Source organism: Neofelis nebulosa, chromosome 4, assembly GCF_028018385.1.
Source record: "Neofelis nebulosa isolate mNeoNeb1 chromosome 4, mNeoNeb1.pri, whole genome shotgun sequence".
NCBI classification, from domain to species: Eukaryota; Metazoa; Chordata; class Mammalia; order Carnivora; family Felidae; genus Neofelis; species Neofelis nebulosa.
The window spans coordinates 30,993,845-31,016,732 of NC_080785.1; the positions used below are offsets into that span (position 1 = coordinate 30,993,845).

Sequence of the window (22,888 nt, forward strand, 5' to 3'; positions counted from 1 at the left end):
AGGCAGCTGCTGTTGTCTGCTTTTTTTTTCTGGTATGTGAGTCATACCTTCCGGTTTCTTTTCAGGCCTCAATTTTTTTGGTCGGAAACCAGACATTTTAGATAATATATTGGAGCAACTCTAGGTACCGGCTGCTCCCTCCCACTTTGGGGCATGTTATTGTTATTCGGTTGTTTATTTGTTTAGTGATCGGCTGGATTATTTTGGTGAAATCCCATTTCCCCCACTTGGTGTTAAGCCTCCGATATTATTCCTCAAGGAGGCACAGTGTGGGGTGTGCCACCGCCACCCTGGGGTGACTGTGGCACTGGTAGAGTTGTCTTCTACCCTCCCTGACCGCAGCCAGCTGGTAAATTCCACTAAGTGCCTGCCAGTTCTGGTATTGTTTTCAACAATGTCCCTGGGCATATATTCCTCTACAAAGTCATCCAATCAAAATGTGATTTCTTGAAAGGAATAGTTTCTGAGGTCAGTGTTTGATATTTGTTCCGATCCCAAAATGACTCCCCAAAACTGTCATCATCGCAGGTTCTCTTCTGAAAACTAGCTGTCCACAGTCCACTGTATCTTCATTAGATCCATGAATCTCTTCACACTTGCCTCACACCAGAATGTTGCTCAGGGAGAGAATTGTGTGAAAGCTGAGACATCTGGGGCATAGTTTCAAAGTCGACTGTAAAACAAAATAGATAGCTTTGTCGTCTGCATGAGAAGTTACCAGGGATTTGAGGCTGGAGTATAAGCAGTGAGAGAGAAGAACAGGTAAGAGGAGTATCAGTCAACGTGAAAACTTCAGAGAAAGGCAACAAGGAACAAATAAGTGGTTCTAGAGTAACCAGACAATTGCTAATATTTGTTTTTGAGTTGTACGTGGTGCTCCTACGGAAATCCCTTCCCACTCTGAGATTTCAGTCAAAGGCAACTACGAGTGTAGGCTTGTGCTGGCCATACTTTGAGAGGGAAGGAATCTTTTCTTGAAGGCTGCCGTCCTTCAGAGAAAAGAATAGCATGCATGGGATGACGAGATGATCCATAAATTGATTCAGAACTCTAGAAGAAGTGTGTCCCCTTCTTTTTCATCCAAATAATCCTCAGAGGGATTGCACGAGGAGAACAAGTTTATCCACTGCATGTGGGAAGGAGGCTCAACCTATTCTATTTAAACATCAAAGGACAGTGTGACCCCCGCTAAATTTAGGTCACTCACACCTTACATAATGCTCATGACCGTTTTAAGAGGAAGGTACACAGATAAGGAAACTGAGACTTATGGAGGTAAGGACATCTGCTCATTATCACATTACCAGCATATGGTGAAGGGAGCATTCAAATCCAGGGCTGACTTCAAAACCCCTGAGGTAGGTTCCTTCTGTTGTTCTTCTACCCATATCAAAATCCTTTTGTGGCTGTCACTGCTTCCGAACTAAGTGCAAACTCCTGTGCCCAGCATTTAGGATCTTCCTTAATCTGGAAACCACAAACTTTTCTAATCTTAACATGATGACTCTTCAAACTAGGGACTAGAGGCATTTCTCTGGGACTGTGGTTCTTGCTCTCGAATCTTGCATTTCTAAGAACTGCATTCATCGGCCTGGACCAGCCTCCCTGCCGGGGCCTTGGCAGAGAAGGATTAAATCACCTTGACAGGGAGGGCAGCTTTCCTTGATTTTGTGAAGCTTTCCATGCTGTTTTGCTGCCCAGCTCCTGTACCCCTGACTTCCGTTTGTCTGCCAGGGCACCTGCCTCTTCCCATTTGCTGGGCTTCTCCGATGCTGCCATCTGTATTCCTGCTAGATTTCCACCTCGCGCTTGCCAGCACATTCCCCTCATACTTAGTTCCGCTCGGCTGCCTGAATTTACGTTGCCTTTTGATGGGTCTTCGCTCCAGTTCCAGTCACACCCTAATTGATTGCTCTAGTTTTTAGGTTCTGGCCATCCCTGCCCACTCCCATAACTGAATGAGGCACGTTTGCAAGACTGTGGATGTGTAACAAACATGATCAGTTCATGGGATAGCTGGCAACACTAGCCTGAATAGGGAGGTTGTGGAAGGGAGGGAAGAGGGGACGTGATTTATGATGCTGCTGGTATATGTGCAAGTTGGGAACAGTAAAAGAAAGTAAAGATCAAGAAACAGAGCACACCTTAGTAATGTAAGGTTTTGGCTGCTATGGGCTCAGCTTTTACATCTGATCCAAGGAATGGCTGTTGGGACCTAGTTAATTAAGTTAACATATGGTCACCCTTGCAGCCTACGTTGGCTGCTGCTATGTTTTAGGCCACCTTCCCTGGAGAGGGAACCAACTTGTCTCCACGTTGGCAGGCCTAGAAAGATTCTTCCCCATGACCCAGTGTTAATGTGATGGTGGATCATAAAACACCATCAATGTAAAACTTACACCAAAAAACCCCATATAATTTCATTCCTGCAAGTCATTTGGGAAAATACATCTAAGTTTGCTAAATCAAACATATTATCTTCCGAATCTTTTTTTTTTAAGTCAGTTGTGATGATAGACTAAGAAAGTCATTAAAATGATAGAGATGCTTGTATGTTTAAAAAACTAACTGTATAAGTTATACATGGATGTTTTATGTCCCTGACATGGTATCTCTTCCTTTATTATTACCATGAATAGAAATCATTTAATACTGCTTCTTAAGAAAGAATACTGACAATGCAAATATAATAAAACATAATGGCAATTGTCAGTGCTTTGCAATGAACAAAATGGATCATCATCGAAGCAGAGACATTAGTTTGTTTTTATTATTCATTGGTCAATCCTCTATGCGTTCATGCTATTAAATACGAAATGAAAAATTACTACATCTCTAGTGTGCCACATACAGTTATACTCAATACACATACATACAAATAATAACATAGGAATAGAAAGTCCTAGTTGCAATGTAAACCTTTTGTAAAAGCTGAATTCTAACCACAAAATCACATTTTTTTTTTTTTTGGTTACATAAAATGGTTGGTCTATACATGGTAGGATGAGGTCATTAGTGAGTTTGGATTAGCTCATTATTTTAGAAAATAATTTCTAAAATTAAACATTTTTACCTAGTGTAAATAAATAAATAAAGGTTTTATTAATGCACTTTTGGGCAAACCTGAAAGTTTTAAAGCACCACCAGTGGATTAGAAGGGGCAGCAGATGAAGACAAATGTCTAATATTCATGGTAACTATCTTCCTCCTAGTCATTACATTGTGGGCATTGCCAGGAGCTAATGTGGAATAATAGAATATTTCCTGGGGGATCTTTGTAAGAAAGGTAGGCTTTAGCAGCTGTTTGTAAATGGAACCTGTACAGCGTGTTTCAAAGAACTGTGAATTAAGACTTTTTGCAAAGGGAAAGAGTTCTTAAATTGTATAAATTCTGCTTTCTGAACAGGAAGTATGCTAATGAAGTTGTAAATTCTTTGAGAGTCAAAATTACATTAGAACTCCCATCAGAGTTCTGAGTTTGCAGTAACAATTCAATAAATATTTATCGAATAGGAATGGATTCTTTGCACCAATGCTGGCGGGTGAAATGTATCCAAATCTCTGAATTTTGTACAGAGGCTGGGTTTGGATAAACTTTCAGAGGAAAGTCTTCTAGGGGTTTTTATGAGGGTTCTGACTGAGGCAATCCTTTAATCAATAGTGTGGTGTACAAAGGCAAGTATGGGTGCAGGATGTAAGATTTCATCATGAGATGGAAGTGATGCGATGGAGTTTTCTTAAGATCCTTTGCCGTTGCCGATATGTTCCTGCTTCGGTGGTTCTCTCAGTAACCAAGGGCTTTGCCGAGTAGTGCCAAGAAACAGGTGGCTGACAGCTGGGTTGTTTTAGTACTGAACAGGAAAGAAGATGGTAGCATCCATTCTTTTCTCCACTCAAAGTTCAGGCAGAAATCTGCCTCTGTTCAGTTATCTGTCCTCTGTTTGGCCATGTGCTTCCGAGAAGAGTTGCCCCAGACACAGGGAGTGCATTGCGACTGCTTTAAATCAGCCACAGCAGATTCATAGACCTTGCCAATAATTGATGCATACATGAGTATGACACGGGGTTCTAGGCAATGAATCACCAGGGATGACCTCCTACAAAATTTTTGGGAGAGGATTTCTTGATCCTAAGGGAGACCCATGGAAGGGAATAGTTTCTTCCTCCTCTAGAAGAAGTAGTAACTGAATACAATGCCTGGATTTGCACAGCCATCTTGCAATCATGAGAAAAGGAAGCCAAAGCACAGGAGCTCACACCTTGCGTGGATCAGAAGAGCAAGGTGGAAAAAGAATTTATTCTTTGATATCATTGTCGAGTGGACAATGCTACTTTTGGTCTTATTGTTATGTGAAATAATGAATTTACTTATATCCTTACTCTTGTGGCACTTTTGGTTGAATTTTCTAGCTTGCAGAGGGTTGCCAGTTAGCAAATAAAAATGTACCTTGCAGAGTTAAGTTTGAATTTCAGATAAATGATGAATAATTTTTCAGTATATATATGCTTAATGTGGTATTTGTCCCATGCAATATTTGGGACATCCTTTGTCATGATTTGTTGTTTATCTGAAATTCTGATCTAACTGGACACCTTGTATTTTATTTGTCAACATTAAACTTGTTGCTGAGAGCAGTTTACCTGGTTCGGTGATGAAAGGCTTTCCTCGGGTCCTATTGGCTATGCTCTTTCAGAGGTAAAAATGTGAAATAGAGTGACGAGTTATACTTTGAGTATACATATTTGGAATTCAGGCTCATATTCTCTAGAACTGGTAAAAATGTCTAAAATACTTTTTTCTTGAGTCTTGTCAATGAAACCTTACCATGATTTGAAATATTATTTTAATGCAGATTAACTGTAGAAAGAGATCCTAGAGTCTCCATTTCTTTACTTACCACCTATTTGGGGCAATAGAAATCTACCACCTGAGTCTCAGTATTTCAGTACGTAGTTATGAAGAATTAATATACATTTTGAGAAGCACCATTCATGTCAGGTACATATTACTTCAAACATATTAACTCTCTTTCTTGTATTGATTGTTAAGAACTCTCTTAGGTGCACTTGTAAGAATATTATACTAAGAAGCAATAGAAACTCATTCATCCAAACAAGTACTGATGCTGCTTCTTCCCTCTGCACAAACCTGAGCAGAGTGAGTGCAGTAAGATGTGGACAAATGAGATGCTTTGTGGTGTGAGAACCTTGTACTGCATTACTGTATAGGTGAGTGGTTTTCTTCAATATACTTTTTAAAAATTTTAATGTTTATTTTTGAGACAGAGAGAGACAGACAGACAGACAGACAGAATGTGAGCAGGGGAGGGACAGAGGGAGAAGGAGACACAGAATCCGAAGCAGACTGCAAGCTCTGAGCTGTCAGCATAGAGCCCAATGTGGGGCTTGAACCCACACATCCTGATATCATGACCTGAGCCAAAGTCGGACGCTTAACTGACTGAGCTACCCAGGCGCTGTTAAAATTCTTTTTAAATACTTGTTTTTTTGAGAGAGAGAGAGAGAGAGAGAGAGAGAGAGAGCACACGCGCGCGCGCACACACACACACACACACACACACACGCAGGGATGCGCACAACTGGGAGAGGGGCAAAGAAAGAGGGAAACAGAGGATCTGAAGCAGGCTTTGTGCTGACAGCAGAGAGCCCAATGTGGGGCTCTAACTAACGCACTGTGAAATCATAACCTGGGCCAAAGTTGAAAGTCAGATGCTTAACAGACTGAGCCACCCAGCTGCCCCTAGCTGAGTTTTACTCCTGACTCTGAAACTGGCACATATTAGATTGTTCATAAATTATAGCTGTTGTTAGTACCTAAACTAAGAAGAATAATTTTGCCTTTCCTTGGAGGATAGAGACCCATCTCTTTTTTAGTATCTTCAGCATGTGGCACAGTGCATTCCACACACCCACAAGGTATACAATGAGCATAAATGGCCACGGAATTGGGTTCCTACCTCATGGGCAATGCATAGACCATACAATCTTTCTAATGGGTTATTCTGTATTCAAGTCGTCATGCCATTTTGATACTTTTTCTATCTTCCTTTTCGTGCGCAAAAGAAGTTATTCTCACAGAGAAAAATATAGAGCCCACAGAATGGCAGCTGTGATGTCAAGTCTTACCGTGCTCCTATAATCCTGATGAAGAAAATATTTGGAGAAGGAGGGAAGAGCCGCTGCCCTTAAGAAGCTGACGGCTGCCAGATGGGAGGACTGCTCATGCTGTGGACACTACAAAGCAGAACTAAAGTTGAGGGATATAAGATAAAGGGAGGTGGGGTCCGGTTTAAACAGTCAGAACTGCCTAGTACCGCAATGCCTCAAAGGTATTGAGGACTCCTCTCCTGAAGTATTGACTCCCAGACTGATGACCATTTACCAGGAATATTATAGCAGCTCTGTTTTCTACCTAACATGAAAAATGGGGATATTAACCCCAATTTATCAGCTCACAGATGAGGGATTTGGTCCAACGAAACCTGAAGAGACTCCTTTGCTGGTTTTCAGGCATCTGTAAATCACTAGTCGCAATGGTTTTCAAACTTGACTGCAGAGTAAAATTAACTTGGGAACTTTGAAAAGTCTAGATGCTTAGGCCACATCTGCAGAGATTCTGATTTAATTGGTATGGGGTAAGGCTTAAGCATTAAGGATTTTTTCAAAGCTCTCCAACTGATTCAAAGGTACAGCACTTTTGAGAATCACTGAACTAGCGTGCTCAAAAATTATGATTGTGGATTGTAGTTTGGAATTTGATTTAGCCTGAGGTGTAACACTAAGCAGCTTCCTTAACTTCTCTTGGTTCCATATTCCTTATTTATCAAAAGGAGGTGGGGTGTATATACTTCTACACTTGATCTTAGCCAAAAGGCCGAGAAGCGATATGGGTGTATATACTTCTAAGGCACTGTCCTCCAAAATTTTATTATTCTAGGGCCCTTAAAAGTTTATGAATTATGAAAAGGCAACCTTACTGCTTTCTCAAAATAGAGGGGGAGCTGTGTTCAGTGACATGGGAATTCTTTGCACTCCTTTTTGTTAGTTATGATGGCACTCATAGACGCCCCTCAACATGGGAATGGTTCTGCCTCTCACAGGAACGTGTGACACCAACAGTGTTCGGATGGCAAGATTTTCAGTAGTCCCCTGCTGAGGACTGGGGTCCATCCTAATTTGCACAGAAACTGCTAGAGGATAAAAAAATAGGTTTCTTTCCTCTTATCCACGATTCCAGGAGATACTTTATTGCCAGAGTAGAGTCATCTGATGGACTACTGCATGTTTTTCTTGGTCTTTTGTGTGGATGGCAATTTGTGCTCTTTTGGGCTTGCTACCTTACATTTGGCTTAGTGACTTGCTTACCAAGAATTTTCCTGACCCTAACCTGGAACTCTCAGCTTCTCTTTTAGTCTTGGTTTTACTTCTACCCAAATGAGAGCGTGTGTCTCGTCACTCTGGTCATGCGGCTACTGACTCCAGACAGGAGATGATAGACACAGCACTGCAAACTTCTTCTTTTTCCCCTAAAGAAATTTAAGGAGGACTTCCATTATGAGGTTTTCCCCAAAGATGTTGCTTATGTTTCATGGAGTTTGTATTTGTTAGTCTAGTTTTATTTGCCACACAATGTGCACAAAAGTAATCATAGAAATGTGAACTATCATGGGGCACAAAACATCAACGTTTTATATGGAACTATGATTGAGTGATTTTTTTTTTTAAGTGTGAAACTTCTTACTTCCCAAAGGAAAGGTACTTTGGAAAGACAGTCTCCTATTATTACTTTAATACTTCCTGAATTTCTAGTTTAAAAACAAATTTATTTTATTATTATTTTTTCAACGTTTTTTATTTATTTTTGGGACAGAGAGAGACAGAGCATGAACGGGGGAGGGGCAGAGAGAGAGGGAGACACAGAATCGGAAACAGGCTCCAGGCTCCGAGCCATCAGCCCAGAGCCTGACGCGGGACTCGAACTCACGGACCGCGAGATCGTGACCTGGCTGAAGTCGGATGCTTAACCGACTGCGCCACCCAGGCGCCCCTAAAAACAAATTTAAAGACCCGTTACTCTGCACACAATTCAACATAAATCACCCAGGGGCTCCTGGGTGGCTCCGTGGGTTAAGCATCCCACTTCAGCTCAGGTCATGATCTCACAGTCCATGGGTTCAAGCCCCGCATCGGGCTCTGTGCTGACAGCTCTGAGCCTGGATCCTGCTTCAGATTCTGTGTTTCCCTCTCTCTCTGCCCCTCCCCTGCTCATGCTCTGTTTCTCTCTGTCTCAAAAATAAATAAAAACATTAAAAAAGTAAATCAAAAGATAAAACACCCAGTTAAAACTCAGACAATCTTATTGGGAGAAAATTTTGGAACCTTTGGGTTACTTGTGAAAGAGTTAAAAATGTTCTTTCTTTCTATTCTGGATATCAGATCCGGACACGTTTACTCTGGTGTTTACATAAATGCTGTCAGTGCACCATGGAAGTTGGAAAGAACTCTTTTTATTTTTGTCAATTTTATTTTTATTTTTTAAATTTTAAATCAGGAGGGCAACAAAGCAATAAAAAGGATCATAGGGCACCATATTAGTGACAAATCACAGGAGGTGGTTCCAGAAAGGTTGTGAAAAGTAGTTTCTCATTGCAGGAATTGGGTTGGGCCACTCCTTCGCCCCCCCTTCTCAAACACAAATATTTTCATATAATAAAAGCCTGTTTCCCTATGGTTATAACCCAGCCTCCCCTCCTCGGACACCACCATTTTAAAGGGGGTTACTGCGCGGACTTCCCCGCAGTGCATAGGTTTTCTCTCTTTCTGGGCCGCGTCTCATAGAGGTGAGGCGTCCCTTCGAGGGGCTCAGGCCGGGTGAAGGGACAAGAAACACCCACTCGGATCCAACCCGGGCAGCCAGCGGCCGGAGCATGCGCTGAGAGTTTGTGCAGCTGGCCCTGGCTGCCGCCGCTGCCTCGTCCGGACTTGGCGAGGACTTGGGAGGGACAGAGGCGCTGGGAGGTGGCTTAACAGAGACTTTCCAGCAACTGCTGCCCAGGACTCTTTTTTTTTTTTTTTTTTTTTTTTTCTTTTTCCCAGGAGGCGGCGACGGCGGCGGCGGGGGAGAGGAAGAGAAGGAAGCGTCTCCTCCTTGAGCCAATGCAGCCCTCTGGCTCTCCGGGAGGAGCGTCCCTGCCCCGATGAGCCCCCGCAGTGCGTCCGCGACCGTCCCCCGGCGGGAGTGGGGCGCGGAGCCCAGCGCCGACGGTGAGTGGCCGCACGTCTCCCGTCTCCCCAGCCGGCCGTCCCGCCAGCCCGCCGGCGGCTGTCCCCGGCGCTGTGTGCTAAACTACTTAGAGGCTGGCGGTGGGGCTCCCCCGCCGCCGGCGCTCCCCCCCTCCCCCCCACCGCGCCCTGCCGGGGGCGCGCGGACGCGCGGTGGCGGGGCGGGGGACCGCGCTCGGCTTTGTGCTGCTCCGGCGGCGCGGGGTCGCGGCCGCGGCCGGGGGAGGGGGCCGTGAGTGACTAACCCGGCGTCTGCACAGCTGCACCGGCCCTAATTCCCCCGCGCCCCTCCCCGCCCCCGCCCCCGGCTAATCCATCATTCCGGGCCGGAGCACCATTTCTCACGTTCTCCCCGAGAAACCCTAGTCGCGGGGCGGAATCCCAGCTCAGCGCCTCGGCCCCCCCCCCCCCAGTGCCCCCTGTTCACACTCGCGCGGCGGGGTGGGGTGGGGGGTGCGGAGAGCTGGGGGGCCCGGGAGCTGTCCTAATGCGGGGGACGCTCGCACCCGCGGACTCGCCGGCGGCGCCGGTGACGTCTCCCAGGGGTAGTGCGGTTTCCAACCTTCGGGACGGTTCCGAGCTGAGCTGTCCCCCCCGGGGGGGGGGCGTGGACTGAGGGACGTTTTCCAGAGCGTCTCATCAGAATGCAGAGGACACCGCCGCGCGTCCCCCGAGAACGGGAGTTTACTGTGTGCCTTCATTCATCCGGGAGTCAATCTTTTCTCTTCTCAGCAGGTGTTATCTGAAGCCGGTTTGGAACTTTAGGGGAGTTGAGGTTACAGTTACAACTTTAACAAATGATTTTCGATGAAGCGATGTCTCAAATGACCTAGGCTTCGGGCCGGACTCGGGACCCAGCTGAGAGCTGCAGAGGAGGGGTGGGCTGCGGGGCAGGGGGGGCGGGGGCGAGGAGCGCGGTGATGAGAAGTGCCCTGTTCTCCCCGCCCCCTGCAGACCGCAGCTACTTTGCCGGTGAGAGTAGGATGTGGTGAAAGGATGGGGCTTCTCCCATACGGGGCTCACAATGGCCAGAGAAGATTCCGTGAAGTGCCTGCGCTGCCTTCTCTATGCCCTCAATCTGCTCTTTTGGGTAAGTCAAACAGTTCCACTGCACCAACAGGTGGGGACGGCTGGACTCGGTCTCCTCCAGCCACCACTTAATGCGCCAAAGGGCATGGCTAAACATTAATTAATTACAGAGGATCACACCCTCTATTTTTCAGAGAAGTCCATTTTGACCTTAAAATGCCTTTGATCTAGCTGAAGTGCCATTTGTAATTAGAAAAAAGAAATCGACGCCTGGATACTGGTGGCAGTAAAATTAGACTTGAAGTTAAGCTAGGGATATAAATAAATGCACGTGCTTGTGCTTGTAGATAAGAAAATTATGGCACACTACTTAGGGAACTGCTTGTTTTCAGGAATTTCAGATAACTGTCCAAGCCATAAATTGTTTCCTTACGTCATCCTAGCCTATAAAATCTGGTTGGCGTAAAGCAGTCTTACTATGTTTTCGTGAGAATTCATACATAGATAGCCTATCGAAAGACTGGGTAGATTTTTCTACCGGTAGAGTCCATCCAGGCTGCAAAGGTGGTTTTCATGTAACTATTACTAAGTTGGCAAAGTTTTAAGGAATTTTGTGTATGCTTTTGGAAAATCCCATAACCATTTAAGGAAATAAAATACATAAAATTTAACAAGCTCATGGAAATCTTTATGCTGTATGAGCTAGTGACTTTCTATGCTTTGCGCCCAGGCATAAATTTTCATTAAGTGTTATTAATAAATCACATTATTATTTATAAAATTTATGAGGAAAATATAAAAATTAAAACTTTTAATGTTGCTTCAAGAAGTTGTCATCCTTAAGCAAGTAAATTTTTGCCAATTTTGTATTCTATTAATAACTTATATTCAAAATTTTCTGTTAGAATTTTAATGTGCGGTTTATTTATCTGGCCAACTGGCTGGCATTGACCAGCCTCCTTTCATAAGGCTAGTGCAAGTGGTCTCTAGAGGATGACATTTTGGTTTCAACTAGTCCCTATGGGTGGCTCCATTTTGAAGTGACAGATTAAGCCTTCCTTCCGTGAGTAATCTGAAAAGATATCTAAATTGGCAACTTTTTTTTTTTCTACATGAGAATTAGAAATCATTGCATAGTTAAATTCACCACTTGGAAACGTAAAATCACTAATTGATCTCATTGCAGATGTTAATTCTAAATATGTATGTTTTTTCAATGGATCATTAAATCACCTACTTAGCTATAAAGTTACTAAGGTTTTGAACTTTGTGGTTTTTTTTTTTAATGTGTGGTAATTATCACTTCAATTTACTGGTTTTTCACTTTTCTACTTTATGCTTTTTAATTATAGAATCATCATACTTTTATAACTAAAAAGGAATTTAAAGATGACTTGGTTGAACTTCCTTACTTTGTGAATGAGAAAACTAAGGGTAGGTTAGTGACTGGTCAGAGGTCAGATGGCCTGATGGTGACAGTTCCTGTAGCAGAACTCAGCTTTCTCGGTCCCGGAGAGTGCCTTTACGTGAATGATTACTGTGTTCTCAGTCTTGAAATTACTAGGACTTTTGTTGTCCAAAGAACAATGATTTGGAAATTTTCTTAATAATCTGTATTATGTGGGAGGAAAGAAACCTCAATCATTGAACAAAAATATTGCTCTTCCGACTACTGAATTTGCTTCAAAAAACCTATTGCTTAAATTCCTCCAGGGCTCTTTCTAGCTCCCCAAAATGTAAAATGTCATGTCTTTGTTGTTATCCTGTACCTCAGCCTTCTCATTTTCTGTGGGTGTATTTTATTTATTTATTGAGATCCCTTCCCCCTTTCTCCAGCCCTCTTCTTCTGCCAACTTCCCCTCCAACAAAATAATCCGTGTTAACCTCTGTATCTTTTAAAATTGTGTACAAAGATGTATTTACTCATACCTGTCCGCATATACCCATTCGTGTACATTTATATGTATATTCACAATATATTTTTGTTAAAATGGTTTTTTTCTCATGCGGGTTCAAGTGGCAGGAGTGGGATTGCTTTGTGGGAGGATATGTGACACAGACGACAACAAAAGAGCTAATCTTTATACAGTTCTTCTTCCGTTTGCCAGTCACATTTAGTGCTTCAGTCTCCTAGCCTGTGAAATAGGAATGATAGTTCCTCTTTTCTAGCGTTGTCCTGAGGATTAGAGTTAATGTACACAAGGGGTTTGAACAGTGGTGCCTAAATGTGCTATGTGGTGGCAGTAACAGTAGGTAGTAGTACTTGTGTTTGTTACCGCTGTTGCTACAGTAATGACGCTCAAGTAGATTATCAGGAGGTGGAGTGCTCACTCAAAGGAACCCCCGTGGTGGTAATGGCAGCAATTGTTATTCCTGGGATTAATACTGCTACCACTGCTACATTTCCTTGACCCAGAAATCCCGCCCGGGGAATTTGTTCCCTAGAAAGAGGAACACCGATACACCCCATTATATGCACACAAATATTTCTTGCCATCTTGTTGGTGTTAGGGCACTTTGAAATTTTTGTCGGTTTGAAAGGTTTAAAGTGTTATTTTACTGTTGCTTTGTTTTTTATTTCCTCTCTTCTCCAATGAACATGAGCATCATTTTCTTTAGACACGTATATATTTCATATATGTTATTTCATTTTATAATTCATATTCAGTAAGTATGTCATATTTACCATTTACGTTTGTCTTATTGTTTGTCCATTGATTTCATTTATGCTGTTACTATACAACAGTTCAACAAATTTTTATAGGCTGTTTTAAATAAGAGTTTATATACTCTTTCTTCTGTTCTTTCTGTTCTTATGTACTCTTTCTTCTGTTCTTCTGTTCTTTCAAAGCACCTGCCTTTCTTGTTTTAGTCAGGGTTTCTTTTTCCCAGTGGACTTTAAGCTTATTTGATATAATTAAAATTATCTGTTGGGATTTTTGTTGGAATTGTATGCGATGTATATCAACTTTGGGAGAATCGGCATTATTCTTTCAGTGCTAAAACAATGTTTGCAGACCTTGTGTTTTCTTACTGAGTCAGATGTAGTTTTCAGCCTTGTGCTGGGCACATTCCTGGGCATTCTTGCACTACTGTCTCATCTAATTCTCACAACGGCCTTGGAAAATTGTTTGTTTCTTTTTTTTTGGGTAGAGAGAGGTTGTTCAGAGAAGTTCAATAACTTGCTAGTGAGTGGCAGAACAGGGACTCAAAGTTCAAACTTCTTCTCCAAGTGTGATAGAAGTTGTAGGACTGGAAATGGGGGTGAATGTATTTGCAGTGGAGAGGTAAACACCCTCAGTAGGAAGGGATAAGCTACCCAACTCCTAACAAGTCCTCCAGAGCAGCGTTTCTCACCTGTTGTGTGCCTACGAATCCCCCCCCACCGGCGTCTTGTTAGAATACAGAGTCTGATTGAGTGTGGCAGGGGCTTCACGTATTGAGGAGCAAGGCTTTAGTCCTTGTGTTCAGCTCTCATTGAGATTAGAAGCAGAACAAACCAGTGTAGCGTATGAGCCCAACTTCTTACATCACACTTCACATCTTGAGTATGGAGAGGGGATTATTCTTGCCTCTAGTTTTGCAGGATTGAGAAACCTGCCCTCTTTACCTCTGGGCTCAAAGCTGAAGCCTTTTACTCCTCATTTTGCATTTTAAATAGTCCCCCCACGCCCCACCTTCCCTATTTCTACTATGTTGCTACCATCTTTCCTTCTGTATCCAGAAGGATTTTAGGGAAAAGAAAACTAAAATCTTAACTGAGGACGTATCGAATTTTGCTTTGCTGTTCTGAGAGTTGGAAATCAGAGTGCTTTGTGTGTGTGTTTTTAAAGTACATCCTGAGTATTTTTCTGAATGTGAGGCAGAGATATGTCTAAGAGGAAACAATTCAAGATCACAAATGCACTGCTTCTCTCCCTTGCCATGGATCCAGTCACTTTGATGTGTCATCTGTTGAGTGGCCCTTCCACATTCTGAAGAAGCGCAATCCCGGTATAGCTGTAGGGGAGCTGGCACACAGATATTGGACCTTCTAGGTTTGTCATGAGTGTTGTGGGTTTGTAATGGGAGAGGTCACATGGGACATGGTGCACGTGGGTGAACTGCCCCAAGAGCTCTTTTGTAACCATGATTCACATTCTGGCCACAAAGGAGCAAGGAAATGAGCTATTTTCACTTCAGTTTTATCCCACTTTTACTATTTAAATGGCATATTATTTGAGTAAATGAAAGCTTTCCTCCATTTTAAAGACAACTTCTGTGGCTTTATGATATGAATGCTTGCCATTCATAGATGATAATTTTCTGCTATTACAACTATGGATAAATATGGTTGTCTTTGGAAGTTCTTGAAGTTGGAGAGCACTTAACATTTATCAAATTTGTTTGCTTATTATTTTCTAAAAATATAATTTCCCATCTGTAGTTTTTAAGCCCCATTCTCACTGGCAGATAAGAGCCATTGTTTTTCACCTACCATTACTAAAGATAGTAGCAACAGAGAGGAACTACTCTAGTGAACTAAGAAAAGAAACTTATAAAAGAAAACCTTAAAAGTGGACAGGGAATCCAGTTCATACTTTTGGGATATATGCAGGGCAAATGAAATAACAGAAGGTTAATGTCCTGTTTCTTTTTCCTTGGCCATATGTAGTGAACCTTAGGTGTTTGACCCGTGGCAGACCCTACAGAGATTCTTGGCAAGTAGACATTTGTATTCACATGGCATTTATGTAGTCATATAAAAATACAACTTTTTAAATCGTTACCCCTAACTTTATACTCTGAAAGTCCTTGAAGTTTACTTTAATTCTAGTGACTAGGGGAGAGCTTTCCGACAAACGTTAGTTCTTTTTAAAAATAAATATTAAATAAGCTTTGGTCTCAGGGGCAAAGCTGGTACATGTTTTTCATACAGTGTGGCCCCAACTGAGCAAAGATGAGCCATCGCATGGTTCATAAGGACCACACTTTGGAGAGGGGTGTGGGGGATTTTTCGGGACATGTCCTTGTGGCAGAGCAGAATAGTACTGACCTTGGCCTGCCAGCCTCCAAATAATCAAGACTTGATTTAACTTCATGTTTCAGTAAATAACTATTTCAAACCTTTTTAAGACTAAGGCAATTAAAAAAAAAAATTAGTGTTTATTTATGTTTGAGAGAGAGAGAGAGAGACAGAGTGCAAGCAGGTGAGGGGCAGAGGGAAAGGAGACACAGAATCCGAAGCAGGCCCCAGGCTCCGAGCTGTCAGCACAGAGCCCAACGCGGAACTTGAACCCACAAACTGTGAGATCATGACCTGAGCTGAAGTTGGACACTTAACCCACCGGCTGAGCCACCCAGATGCCCCAAGACAAAGGGAATTTTAAAAGCACCTAGTTCAATTCTCCATTTTCAGGATAAACAAAGGTTCCAGAAGTTTGAATTACTTGTCCAAGTTCTCTGCAGAGATAGAACTGTAACTAAATTCCCCATCTCTCTCCTGCATTCTGCTCTTTGCTACCAGATTTGACATAAAAAGTAAAGTTAAGGTAGATGGTTTTAAACATCTGTCAGCCTTAAACTTCTGCAAGAGAGCCTTGAACCGCTCTCTTATATGAGACTATAGATTATGGATGGCAGACAGTTGAAGGAATTAGTCTGTCTTATGACTAGGTCCTTATTATTTGGTGGAAACCAAAGGCACACATTTCATAATAAGTTTAGGGACTCTGCATACATGTAAAATTCTGATTGAGAAAACAACTTGATTCAATACTTATTTTTACATAATTAGATTTGAACAAACCCAGAATATATCTCCAGCAATAGCAAATTTCATATGTACAAGTATTTGTTGAGAGCTAGCATTTTCTAAATGTTTTTCAAGACAGAATGTGGCAAATGTCCTGCTAAGTAGTAGATCAAGCATATTCCTCTAGAGTAATATTTGGGTTATTTTCTAAGCATTTTCTTCAACTACAAATGATATTTTGCAATATTGGAGAAAATGTAAGGAGCTATATGCCTAGTTACATATGATAATTATAGTGCTCCTAGGAATTTAATCATAATGAATGACAGTTGAAGAATTATTTTATTTTTATTTGGAAACCTAGTGGAAAATGCTGTTATTAGGAAGGGGTCCTGAATTGCTTGCACTATTTGTGCTTGTAGATTTAATAGCACGATTTGTATTGAGGTGACCTCATCTCCTTTTAGCTTTGTTCCTTGCTACAGCATGCACTCTATGTTGTTCACTGCTATGATTTTCTCAACCCCAGTGAGTAAAATCACTCTTTGAGAATGAAACTGTTTCCAGACATTTAATGCAGCTAGAAATAATGTCATAATAAAAAGCAGTTTTATTCTCAGAGTTGCTTGTTCGCCATAAGATAGGGCTTTGTATTGATATTATTTATTTTGACTAATGTTCTGGGCACAGCTGCAATGCTTGGGTAACTACTGTGCAAAAGAACAGTAGAGTCAAGTAGAAGCTTGTAGTTTAAAGGACGCTTGAGAACACTTAAACCAGCTTCTGACCTGATATATAAATCTTTGATCTTGTAATTCAGCAGGCATCTCTCTACTGGAAAACTTCCAGTGGTAGAAAGCTTAGTTCTTCTTGAAGCATCTCCTAATTTTGCTTAGCTCATCTAGCAAGTTGAAATTGCCTCCCTTTAGTTTAATCATTGTCGCATTCATTTCATCTAATATCTGTTGGGCCTCACTGTTGGGCCTGGTACTCTGCTGTGTGGTTGGGCTGTAGTCAGTGGTCTGTGGAATGAGATGGGTGGGTGAAAATAGGAAACAATAGATAATTGCTCTGTGAAGTCTGTCCCACAGGGTAAGGAGGGAGTTGGGAGAACATCTTTATATGCTAGTTGTTTGAGCTGGTCTCAAAGGGTAAGGTTGAGTTGCTCTGCTGGGGAGGTTGGGAAGGCTGGGGCAGGGTGCATTGGGAGGGAACTTCATGGGCAAAGACATAGAGGCTTGGGGGGATCTGCATGGTGCATTGCTGGAGAAGTACAGGCAGCTTTTTGTATCTGAGTACAGAATGTGTGTGGGAAGGAGCAGGCAGGGAACGGATTGAAGAGATCCTTTAAAGGTGACTGAAGAGGGCCTCTGTGCCCTGCTGAAGCGTTTAAACTTGACTCTCCAGGAAAGAGTTGGGGGTAGTGGAAGCCAGAGCTGGGAAGGCCCCCCTCAGGGCAGCTGTGGGAGCTGTATAAGCAGAAGAACTCAATCTGTGTTTCCTAAAGCTAACTGAAGGATGAGTATGAGGTGGACTCTGTGAGCTGGAAAGTTCATTAGAAGGCGATTGTAATTACCTGGCAAGAGAATGAGGCCCTGAACTAGCCAGAAGTGGCAGGAAGGGGGGAGGAATTCACCAGCCGTGGTGCAGGAACTATCTGTAGGACTTGAAAATAATTAGATGGAGAACTGAGGAGGAGGGAGAGGTTCAGGCTGTCTGCCCAGTTGCCAGTTTATGTGATTGAAGCGTTGATTATACCATTTACTGAGATAGGAAGCACAGTGGGAGGGACACACAGGTTTCGAGAGGAATGGAAATGAGTACCTTCTCAGAGGTGTCAAAACTGGGAATGGCCATGCAATGCAATAGATAGCTATATCACAGAGCTTTCTTCCTTATCCGTGTGCCAGACCTTCAAATATCTGAAGATTCCATTTCTGAACTAATCTAGGCGTTGCCTTTTCTCTTAAGCTGACTGAGAAAGATTAAGAGAAAGCCCTGAGGTCAAAAGTGACTTGAGATAGTAGTAGGTAATATATATAAGAATCCTAGTCTGTCTTTTCATTGCATAAATCCTCTGTGAAGTCGGTCTTATTTTCCTAACAGTTTGTATGTGAGGAAATAGGCTTAGGAAAGATTCAGGGACACCCAAAGTCTTATAACTGAAAAGGATCACAGGTGGAATTCAAACCAAAGCTTTTTGATTCAATGGCTTCTTATAGCCATTATGGCCAAGACTATATGCCTTAAATGGCCTCTGAGACCATGTATTCTGGTCCCTGCTTGGCTTTCCATTCTTACCACATGCCAGTTTCCCTTCCTTGAACATGTCATGCAGCCTTCCATCCTGGGATCTTCGCTGTTCCTTCTGGCTGGAATGTACTTTCCAACTGCTCTTTCTGTAATGAACTTGTGTAATTCTCCTTCAGATCTCAGCTTTCTGAGAGAAGTCCCTTTGACTCCACGGGATAGGTCAGGCACTACAAATAGGATTCTTATAGGAACCAGTATTATTCCTTCCCAGAATTTATTACAGTTTGCAGCTACACATTTATGTCTTTGATGGGTTGATTAAGGTGTGTTCTCTTAGTAAATTTCACCACAGAATAGAGATGATGCCTTTTCCTGCCCATCCATGTGTCTCTACCACATCACAAAGGACCTGGCCAAGAGCAGTTGATCAATATGTATTTTTGAATGGAAGAATTACTTCAAAACCCATGCACTTAACCAAATCTACCCTGTTAGAAATGTTTTGGAATATGTCACTTAAAAGATATACGCATTTTTTGTTATAAATGGAAGACTGTGTATGATGACAACCACTGATGATACACTATACCAAGATGAAGAATCTGATAATTTATTGACACCTGTCTCAGAGCTTAGATACTGAAAATTGGCTAAACAAGCCAGTAAGAAATTCGAAGATGGGGAAACCAAGATCAGTTATTACTTTAAAGAATGATAAAGAGAGGAGAGAATTATTTGTAATTGCACAAGAATTTGATGTAAATAAACTATCACATTAATAGAATTTTCTGGCTCCCGTGAATCTTACAAGGTATTTAAAAGGCCACATACAAGTCAAGTAGAGGAAGAGCATGCAGCCTTAGATATAATCAAGTAGTCCATGGTGCCCTGCTAGCCCTGTGTGTTTTAATAGGTTCTATTATTATTTAGCTATGGAGAAGTCAAAAGATCAGATGACTAGCACTGAAAAGATAGTTTATTATACTTACAGATCCTGAGAGAGAGAGTACATGCCTCATCACGAGGGCCAAGGGGGAAGTACTGGGGTCCATCACAAGGCAGAGAGAAAGGGACTGGGCAAGTACTTTCATTGTGGCTACATCAAGAAGAAATGGGCAAGACAAAGTAAGTAGGGTCTGGATTGGCTACTTTAATTTCAGCAGCCTCTGGAGTATAGGGGCTGTCCCTGGTTGTCTGGCACCTGGACCTTGGCATGTTTATGGCAGGTGTAGAGTGGCCCAGAGTGAGAGAGAGAGCAATAAAAGAGGTGTTTGGGGTGTGGGGTCTGGAATGGTTGGTTTTTATTTGAAAATGACAAGTGTGAACCTGGGAGAAGACCTCTTCTCAAGGGTGGTGGAGGGCAGGAGGCCGAGGCAAGGTGGCTCAGGCACATTATCAGTTTGTTCCGACCAAGGTGTGTCTGGCTTGAACATGTAGAACAGATGTTAAAGCATCAAATTCACAGAAGCTAGAAGCATGATTAATAAACTGTGGCTGACCCATGGGGTAACTTTTATTAGTTTTTACTTTTACAGTCTTTTTATTCCTAACAGAAAAGAGGATAGTAATAACTAGCCTCATTCTTTGCTGAGCTGTGGTCCCAGGGTTCGTAATCTGTTTTAGGCCATGACTCCTGAGACTCTATTCCCCAAAGGATATAGTTAAGACATTCAGACTTAGCCTGGCAAGTACAGACTGACCCCCATGTTATCCCTCCCTTTAAAAAAAAAAGATCCCTGCATGCTGTGCAGGCTAGTCTCCTCACTGTGGAAATAGATACATTCATTTTTTAAATGTTTATTTATTTTTGAGAGAGAGAGAGAGAGAGAGAGAGAGAGAGAGAGCACACATGTGCACACGCACCAGTAAGGAAGGGGCAGAGAGAGAGAAGGAGACAGAGAATCTGAAGCAGCCTCGGGCTGGAACTCAAGAACCGTGAGATCATGACCTGAGCCTGTTGGACGCTGAACCCACTGAGCCACCCGGGTGCCCTGATATGGTCATTTCTAAATTTGGAAGGCAGTTGGTGACTAAGCCTTAAGTTCCAAAGACCAATGGCCTGAATTTGAATCTTTGTTCTGCCACTGAGAACCTGTAAGACCTTGAACAGATTACTTCATTTTTCTGTGCTTCATGGTACTCTTTATAGTCTGTAATTATCTGCTTTATCTGTTTATTCCTTGTGTCCCACAAGAAGCTTCACAAAGGCTGGGATCTCGCATCTCTTATTCATTGTGGGGTCTCTAAATCTAGCACAAATAGTATGAGGCAGATAGTAGGTGTTGAGTCAGTGTTCAGTCACTTCAGTATTCAGTCACTTCAGTATTCAGTCACTGAATGAAGAATGAGCAAATTCACCACCTGATTTTCCGAGCAGGTAGCCATACTTCCCTGTACCAGAGGTCATAGAGCTCTACATGTTCTGTTTGCCTTTGAGCCTTTATCCAGAAAGCATTTTTCATGACCACTGCTTGACTCAGTCAGTACAGACTCATTCCTGTCTTGTATATTCATTATTTAATGAATTTAAAGCTAAATCTATGATGTATAATGGTAATCGATGTTCACTAAGATGACAGAAATTATTAAAAATCAAATTAAGTTAATTTTCACTATATGGTGCTTAAGAACATAAGTAGAAGGCACACTTTAGAAAAAGAAATCCATCTAAATAGGAGAGGGTTAGGGGTTAACCTTCAACTTTTTGAAAAGTTGAAGACTTTTCCTAGGAAGACTCGTTTTGAACATGTTTTATATAGTTGCTTTAAAAAAAAAACCTGTGGGCAATTTAAAATATAGACAAAAGTCGAAAACACAATATAAGTAATCCTTAATTACCTATTACCCAATTGTCAACATAATCTCCACTTCCCAACTAAATCCTATGCATTATGATTATTTATTTAACCATTCAGCATATATCTCTAAAAGATAAGGATCCTTTAAAAAATCTTCATACCACTGTCATATCTAAAACAATAATTTCTTAACATTTTCAAATATCCAGTCAGTGAAAATATCCCCAGCCATCTCATGAATGTCTCTCTGTGATTGTTTTGTTTGAATCAGGATCAGGTCAACATATTGCATTGGGTAATCCCTTAAATTTCTTTCAATTTATAATAGTTTCTCCTTCCTTCTTTTTTTCCACTTGGCCAGTTTTTTTTAATTGAAGAAATTGGATCATTTGTCCTGTGAAATTTCTCATATTCTCAATTTTGCTGATTGCATCCCCATGGTGGTGTTTAACAAATTTAAATCTATTCCCTGTATTTCCTATAAACTGATAATTAGAGCTGGAGGCTGGGTTAGATTCAGGTTGACTTTTCGGTAAAAATACTTCAAAGTCATCTCTGTGTGCTTCCGATCGTATCACGTTGGGGGACACATTGTCTTTTCTTTATGACACTAAAACTAAGCAGTGGGGTATGGCATTTTTTTCTTCCACTTGATTTCTCCTTTCTAGAAGCTAGCCTTTCACGTGTCACAGTTTGCACTCCTAACTACATATTAGAACGTTTGTGGAACCTTACACATTTCTCGTGTCTCTGCCCCACTTTCAAGAATTTTTCCAGGGTGGTTCTGGGCTCAGTACTTTTTTTTTTTTTTTAAGAGTCTTAAGTGATTTTGATGTACAGACAGGACTGAGAACTACTAACCTGATAATTTGGGCAGTTGCTGAGGATCTTTGCCTAGAGATCCATTATTTCAGTGAGGTTGTTAAATAGTGATACTCTATTATGCTTTCTGCATGTATTAGCAGAAATTCTTCTATAAGAACTTTCATGAAGTCTTCAGCTCTTTCCTTTGTATAGGAAAGGTAGGATAAATGTTTAATTCTTACCAGTTTTCTGAATAATGAGTATCCACCATCTTTACAAAGGTGACAGGTGAGTTTTAAGTATTATATGAATTCATAGATTTTAGCATGTGATATTTCAAAGCATTGCATTTATCATTATTATTATTATATTATTATTATTATTTTGGTGCTCAAATTGTTCGACTTTAGCTAATGGAAGCCCTTTCAAGTTAGCTCCTGTGACTCTCTTGGCAATATCGGTCATATGGATTTCATTGCTTCCTTGCTATTGCATATGACGTGTTTTAGGCTCATCTTGTACATCTGATAGTTTAGTCATTCAGTGGCCTCTTCATCCTGTGCAAATCCTGTCTTGAACCCAGAATCAGCCATGTAGGGAAAAAAGCATAATGGTTATGTAACAAAAAATCCTTAATTTTTAAAATTGTTAATCTTGCAGAGAATGTTGCATAAATCCTTGGTAACCAATTTGGTTTTTTTTTTCTTTCCAGTTAATGTCCATCAGTGTGTTGGCAGTTTCTGCTTGGATGAGGGACTACCTAAATAATGTTCTGACGTTAACTGCAGAAACAAGGTAAGCTTTATAATTAATGATTGATTTCTTTCATCAGGTTTTCTTAGACCCTAGTTTCTAAGTAACTTTGCCCCTGTTTAGACGGTAGTACTCTTCCACAATCAATAACCTTTGTTACATCTTCTAGCATTCTCATTAAGGTATGCCACTTGTCCCAGAGAAAACTTCTGGG

General features: G+C 41.7%; 1 protein-coding gene across 2 annotated transcripts in view; it reads left to right on the plus strand.

Moving 5' to 3' along the window:
* The first annotated feature begins 9,153 nt into the window (after positions 1 to 9,153).
* Positions 9,154 to 22,888, plus strand: part of TSPAN12 (tetraspanin 12) — a 64,106-nt gene continuing 50,371 nt past the window's right edge. The window contains exons 1-3 of one of the 2 annotated variants that reach the window (XM_058724482.1): positions 9,154 to 9,285; positions 10,258 to 10,393; positions 22,634 to 22,716. In XM_058724482.1, the coding sequence (XP_058580465.1) occupies positions 10,328 to 10,393; positions 22,634 to 22,716 (149 nt within the window). In that variant the 5' untranslated portion in view covers positions 9,154 to 9,285; positions 10,258 to 10,327. Of the gene's footprint in view, positions 9,286 to 9,834; positions 10,039 to 10,257; positions 10,394 to 22,633; positions 22,717 to 22,888 lie in introns of those variants that run through there. The other variant, XM_058724484.1, reaches the window with a different exon arrangement.